Genomic DNA, 7,500 nt, shown 5'->3' on the forward strand with positions numbered 1-7,500 from the left:
CAAAGAACTATGCATTAGAATGAGATGTCCTTGCTCCTCTGGGTCGTTGTTCTGTGTCTTCTCAGTATGTCAAACACCACTACTGAATTCAAGGGTAAGATAGTATGGAGCAGTTAAGGCTGATTCGTACACCATGGTGCCCGCCTGTTGCATTCGGCGAGCAGAAGGCATTTAGTGTATGTGGGCATGTTGCCTTTGACAACATGCCATAGCAGTACACAATGAGGGTAATGTAAATGCAGAGTACAGGGCAGAACAATTTGGACAAATAGGTAGTTGTCTTCCTTTCTTTTCCTTAAAGATAACTTCAACATTGAGCGTTTGCACAGTGCTACTCAAGGGTTCTTTTGCCTATTGTACCTGATATTCCTCCTTTTAAACCAGACTGAAAATAGAACCATTGAATAAAGTGGTTGAGTTAGCTCCCTAATTACATTCCTGACGGTTTGAGTGCTTCATCGTGTGCAATCAAAAACGGTGCCTGTGAATCGGCGTGAACCTCTTTGACGGGAGCAATAGCAACATCCTTTTTATATTGACGACGGCGTTAATAGGCTCCAGGTGCTGTCTGTCAAGTGCTCAGGTGCCCTAATTGGGTCCTTCCAACCAACCGAGAAATACTGTATGCCCCGCCTCCAGCCTGCCACCATGACATTGACCTTCATTAACTTACCTTAATGTACAGATGGTTGCGTTGGCACGTCATTCATCTCTGCATTGAGTATTCACGCGGAATCCACTCCCACCTCCCTGTTCTACATCTCCTCCCTCTCTTCTTCTACCGCCTACTGATTAACTACCTCTCCCCCCCCTCCACCCCCCTCCACCCCATTGCTGCTCTTTGTCCTTCTTTGTTAAATTAATTTTCCTCACCCTTCCTATAGTGAGTGCTCTCATCCTTCCCACCCCTCCCTTCCTTCCTCTCCTCATCCTCACCAGCTCCTCCTCCTCCTCCTCCTCCTGCTGTCTGAGCTCCTTTTGTCCGGGTCGTCCAGCAGTGCACAGCACGGAGAGTCTCAACTCTTCCATAAAACACGTGAACCCCCCCTGTGGTCTGGAGGAGGTCAGCCTCTCTCATTCTGTCTGTCTGTCTGTCTGTCTGTCTGTCTGTCTGTCTGTCTGTCTGTCTGTCTGTCTGTCTGTCTGTCTGTCTGTCTGTCTGTCTGTCTGTCTGTCTGTATCTCTGTCTCTGTCTGTCTCTCTCGCTCTGTCTCACTCTTTTTTGTTTCGCTCTCTGTCTTTGTCTGTCTGTCTGTCTGTCTGTCTCTCTCTCTGTCTCTGTCTGTCTCTCTCGCTCTGTCTCACTCTTTTTTGTTTCGCTCTCTGTCTTTGTCTGTCTGTCTGTCTGTCTGTCTCTCTCTCTCTCTCTCTCTCTCTCTCTCTCTCTCTCTCTCTCTCTCTCTCTCTCTCTCTCTCTCTCTCTCTCTCTCTCTCTCTCTCAATCCATATTAATTGGCTTTGTTGGCATGAATGATGAAACACTATTGCCAAATAATTTGATAAATTTAACTAAACAAATACTGACTAATTCATAATTCATTTTTATTTTTTAATCAAACTATCTCTCTCCCTGTCTTGTTCCCTCTCTGTGTCTGTCTCCATCTCTGTCTCTCTGTCTCTGTCCCTTTTCGACCTTTCATAACCTTGTGCAGCCTGTTAGCCTGCCTCCCTCAATCTGTCCGTCTGTCTGTCTCTTTTTCCATCTGACAACAATTTTGGGGCTAGCAAATGAGTGTTTATTTAGCAGATTATCAGCCATCAACAGGGATTTTCAGGCACCATCTGCAATATTAGAAAAATACAGCAAATAATCAATCAGTATCCACCCAGACTGCAGACATCCATCACACCTAGGAGTGAGTGCGTGAACTGTTCTGCAATCTGCACCAAATCTCATTATTGTCCAAACAAAGGCAGAGCCGCGGAGTGGGAAGTGGCAGTCGTGACTTGGGATTCTCCAGCGATGCAACGCTTAATTCTAGCAACGCTGCGCTTTATTATCTTGACTCAACCACAAAACTTGCAATGTGATGCGTGATTCCAGCTCTGAGGTGATGTAATTACGATGTGTTAATCCTACTACGTTGGTAATCATCATTAATCATCACTCTTTTAGTATTTAGTATTCTTTATTTCTTTACTCTGATGGTGGAGTTTATTTGTAGGTTGAGATTAAATTAAGACTTCTTTCTTCCCGTCATTCATTCTTTCACACCGGATTATAATGCAGCGTAGATTGTGTTTTGCACCGGCGTGTCAGAGAGTGACAACATGGCAATGTGAGGAGTCAGATACAACACCGCTTTGTAGCAGCCAATCACAGTGTCCGTAGAGTGCAGCCCTTCTTTCAGTTAGGCAACTGATTACAACTGACACCCGGGCTTTCATTGACGTCACATCAAATGTGTAGATTTAATTAATAATTATAATTATTTTAATGCCAGAGATATTATTTTCAAGGAATTTCTTTCGATATCTTTTGTGTGTGTGTGTGTGTGTGTCTGTGTGTGTGTGTGTGTTTGCGTTGGACTGTGTTGGAATCTGAGCGACAGAGGGACAAATGAAAACCATTGCTCCTACATAATCCCCACCTCCATAAGCCACTCACAGGCAAGACAAAATTGTAATTGTCAACTTCTCTTGCCTGTGTGTGCACCTGTATGTGTGCATGTGTGCATGCGCGCTTGTGTGTGTGTGTGTGTGCGTGTGTGTCTGTGTGTGAGACGCGTCCCAGGTCTGACTGCGTCCCCCGTCCCCCCCCGGTGCAGCAGGAGGTCACCCGCCGGCCCTCTCCTGCGCTGCGACGGCAGTTTTGTTTGGTGACAGCCAGACACCAGTGATTAGCCTCGCTGTCACACCAGCAGCGAGCGGCGCGGGGCTGCTCTCTGAGACGCAGACGGCAGGGGGAGAGACAGCCTTTTCATTTCCTCTCAAATGCCAGCTTCTCAGACTGGTCACCCCCCCCCCCCCCCAACCACCACCACATGCCTGATTTCTCTTAGATTTCTCCCAGGTGAGACGTATTTGAATCACTATTTACTTGCTACGGTTCAAGGGGATGTGGGGAACTTTTGCAGAGTTGTAAAGAGAGACGGCATGAAAGAAGGGAAGGAAGAAAGATTTGAAAACTAAACTATAAACTTCACCACGCGCTGATCCCTCCCTCCCCGTGTTTCTCTGCCATTGAGGGGTCTCGCATTACACACACTTGTGATGGACACGGAAGATGGAGTCCACGGACCAATCACGGAAGAGATGGACTGATTGGTCAGAAAGGAACTAGGTCCAAAATCTAAATTGGCTGATGCAAAGAGAACTCGATCACTTTGTCTAATGGCTGTGTGTGTTGTCCCCCAAGACGAAGTCATGATGGGATCATTTAGAAAGATTAAAGGGCTGATATCAAACATGCAAGGTCACTGCTGCTGGCAAATAGGACAGGTTTTTATTATAAGCCGTTTTTAATGCTTTTCAGAGAGATAACAAGAGATTTAATATGTGATAAGTGATATGTGATAGGTGAGGTGATAAAAAAATCTGGATGGAAATCGAGAGAGGCTAATATATACGTTTTTATAAGCCGGCCCAGTGAAATGTTCTTAGTGGATCTGACTAGTAGGGCTCGGGCTGCTATTGTTGCTATACTATGCTATTCTATGCTATGTCAGGTGATGCATTGCTTGTTTCGGAGTAGTCATGGACACCTGTGAGACAAAGTCATCTTGAGTATTAAATAATGTTTATTTCCTAAAGCCTATCACTCAGTTTATAAGCTTCTCAAATATCTCCTGGGCTGTATTGTCTCCAGCCCCCTTTCCATGTCTCTGTCTCCCCGTCTTCTCCACCCCCTCTATCGCTCGCTCGCTTTCTCTGTCTCCACTTTGCTCTCATCATAATTGCAAACTTGCAGAAAATAAAGCGAGAAAGTAGGTTAAAAGCTAGGGTAGCCTTCTGGGTGGTCACTCGAGAAGTGCAGAGTTGACACTTTCGCAAGTGCATTAGTCGTCCCTTCCCCCTGCCCCGCTGTCTCACCTCCGCCGGAGATGCTTCTAGCGGCTCCTAGAGCGGCGGTCATCGCCGTCCCAACATTATTTATACCACAGTGTTGTCTCAGGCACACAGGCTGCTTATATTAAGCCACCCCGGACACATGGGCTGGACTGACCGATGGCTAAATAATGATAGCAATGATAGGATTGTGGGTAAATCCGGGCATAGGTTGGGCACTGCTGTTGGACAGATACTTCCTCTGTCTAGGAGAACGTGTTGGTTTGCCACACAATTGGATTGTAGAATGGTGTATTACTTTTTAATGTTCTGTTTTGGTACAAATGCTTCTGTGTGTGCGTGTGTGTGCGCATTTGTGTGTGTGTCTGTGTATACCTGAACTTTATGTTGACTGTAGTAGTTAAGGAAGAGGCAATTTGGGAATCGATTTTGGGACGATTTTGTCTCTATTCTTTTTACTTTTCCCTTTGTCTTTTATTTTAAGCGTTGTTTTTTGTCATTCTTTGCGGTAATATCCCTTCCTCTCAGCTCCTCATCTCCACTTTCCCTTCTCCTCTCCTCACCTTTCTTTTCCCCTCTCCTCCACTCCGCCCTCTCCTCTCCCATCACCCTCTCATCTCCTCTCCTCTCCTCTCCCATCACCCTCTCCTCTCCTCTCACCCTCTCCTCTCCTCTCCTCTCACCCTCTCCTCTCCTCTCCTCTCACCCTCTCCTCTCCTCTCCTCTCCTCTCACCCTCTCCTCTCCTCTCCTCTCCTCTCCCATCATCCTCTCCTCTCCTCTCCTCTTACCCTCTCCTCTCCTCTCACCCTCTCCTCTCCTCTCACCCTCTCCTCTCCTCTCACCCTCTCCTCTCCTCTCCTCTCCTCTCCTCTCCTCTCCCATCACCCTCTCCTCTCCCTTCACCCTCTCCTCTCCTCTCCTCTCCTCTCCTCTCCTCTCCCATCATCCTCTCCTCTCCTCTCCCTTCACCCTCTCCTCTCCTCTTACCCTCTCCTCTCCTCTCCCTTCACCCTCTCCTCTCCCTCACCCTCCCCTCTCATCTCCTCTTCTCTCCCATCACCCTCTACTCTCCTCTCCACCCCTCTCTACTCTTTTCACTTTCCTTTCCTCCCCTCTCACTCTCCTCCTCTCCTCCTGTCTCTGCTCCTCACAGTCTCTATCTGTGGTGTGTCTGAACAAGACACTTAATGGGGCATGAAACTAGCAGCAGCCACTCATTGGATGTTTAGGAACATTATTTCACTCTCTCTCTCTCTCTCCCACTCTGTCTCTCGCCCTCTTTCTCGCCCTCTCTGCCTGTGTCTCGCTGTAGCGTGACGCACTGTGGCTGTAAATATTCATCGTATTTTGGTTGGACGGCAGGACTCGTTCCACGAGGTCTCGCTCGTGTTGTTTATTTACAGTAGCCTAAGTCGCTCTGTGATGGTGCACATTTATTCAACCACACATGTGAGCCCCCCCCCCCCCCCCCCCCCCCCCCCCCCCCCGCCCTGCTGCTGCCGTTCCCTCAGACTGCCTCTACTTATCCTGGGGATGGGGCGATGATAATAACAATATTACTGGTGATGTGTCAACGACAACTGTGATGACGATAGTTGGAGTAGATAGGGTTGACGGCGACGACGATGACAACGATGACGACGATGACGAAGGGGATGGTGTGGTGATAATGATGGGTGATGATGGCCATGGGAATGAAGGTGGGAGGAGAAAATAGAGAAGATTACGATAATGGTGATGATGATGAAGCTTAAGACGGGGATGAGGATGATGAGGATGACGATGAGGCTTTTGATGGGGATGATCATGATGATGATAGTGTGGTTATAATGATGATGGGATGGTGGCAATGAGGAGGAAGATGGTAGGATAAGATGAAGAGGATTACGATGATGCTGATGATGATGAAGCTTCAGATGGGGTGATGATGATGATGATGATGATGATGAAGCGGGTGGTGTCGTTTCCGTTTCCAGGTGTACATCCGTATCCATGACAACGAATGGAACGTGTACCGGCGCTACACAGAGTTCCGGGAGCTGCACAACCACCTGCGGAACAAGTTCCCCCAGGTGGACACTTTCAGCTTCCCCCCCAAGAAAGCCCTGGGGAACAAGGTACCGTCTCTCCTGCCGCGTGCCTGGGGGTCTCGTGGTCTGTCTGTCTGTCTGTCTGACTGACTTTCTCTCTCTCTCTCTCTCTCGGTCACGGTCTCGCTCTCTCTCTCTTTCCCTCGCTCTCTCTCTCTCTCTCTCTCTCTCTCTCTCTCTCTCTCTCTCTCTCTCTCTCTCTCTCTCGGCCTCGGTCTCGCTCTCTCTCTCTTGCCCTCGCTCTCTCTCTCTCTCTCTCTCTCTCTCTCTCTCTTGCCCTCTCTCTCTCTCTCTCTCTCTCTCTCTCTCTCTCTCTCTCTCTCTCTCTCTCTCTCTCTCTCTCTCTCTCTCTCTCTCTCTCTCTCTCTCTCTCGGCCTCGGTCTCGCTCTCTCTCTCTTGCCCTCGCTCTCGCTCTCTCTCTCTCTCTCGGTCTCGCTCTCTCTCTCGCTCTCTAATCAATATCAAACCATGGTTGAAAAGAATGTTCCTGAGACTCGATGCATTGGAATTTATTATGCAGAGAAAACCTTGCAAGTGGAATAATTTAAACAATGACAACTAAGTAAAGCTGCTTCACCACCTCTTCTACTTAAACTGATCTCTCTCTCTCTCTCTCTCTCTCTCTCTCTCTCTCTCTCTCTCTCTCTCTCCTCAATTCAAAATACTCTAATTGGCATGGGAAATCCACATTTAAGATTACCAAGTAAATTATCGGAGAATGAAAGGGAAATGAAATATAAATATAATGAACAAGTTCAGTGGGAAAGAAATTGGTAATGGTCGGGGTAGGAGTGAGTTAATCAAAAAAGTATTCCCTCTGTCTCCCTCGCTCCTTTTCTCCCTCTCCCTCTAATGCTCTCTCTAACCATCTACCTCCCTTTCTGTCTATGTGGACGTCTCTCTCTCTCTCTCTCTCTCTCTCTCTCTCTCTCTCTCTCTCTCTCTCTCTCTCTCTCTCTCTCTCTCTCCTCCACATACTTTTCGCCCATGCCCACAGTGTCTGTATTCCATCGTCCCTCCTGTCCTAACCTCCCTCTCCCATATCTCTATCCCTGCGCTCCTCTTTGTCCTTCTGGTTGCATCCTGCTCCTGCTCTCCCTCCACACTCTGTCGGGATGAGCGTGTAGCGAACCTGGATTCTGGCTCTCGCCTGGCTTTAGTCCAGGTTCATTCTGCTGCCTGCCTTGCTTCAAAGGGTCTGCTCCTTCACAGCTGAGAACCGCAACTAACCACTTGATATAGGATCCACAGAGGGTCTGTGTGTGTGTGTGTGTGTGTGTGTGTGTGTGTGCACGAGAATGAAGAATAAATAGCAAAGAGAATAAAGAAGGTAAACAGCTCACTCAAAATTGTGTGAGTGTGTGTGGGCGCGCATGTGTGTGTATGTCTGTATGTGTGT

The 7,500-nt window shown here is 47.9% G+C and overlaps 1 protein-coding gene across 1 annotated transcript in view; it reads left to right on the forward strand.

The window, feature by feature from the left end:
- Positions 1-7,500, forward strand: part of snx29 (sorting nexin 29) — a 106,676-nt gene that overhangs the window by 80,693 nt on the left and 18,483 nt on the right. The window contains exon 19 of the mRNA XM_030339681.1: positions 5,987-6,127. Within this exon, the coding sequence (XP_030195541.1) occupies positions 5,987-6,127 (141 nt within the window). The remainder of the gene's footprint in view (positions 1-5,986; positions 6,128-7,500) is intronic.

The sequence above is a fragment of the Gadus morhua genome, chromosome 18, assembly GCF_902167405.1.
Source record: "Gadus morhua chromosome 18, gadMor3.0, whole genome shotgun sequence".
Lineage (NCBI taxonomy): Eukaryota > Metazoa > Chordata > Actinopteri > Gadiformes > Gadidae > Gadus > Gadus morhua.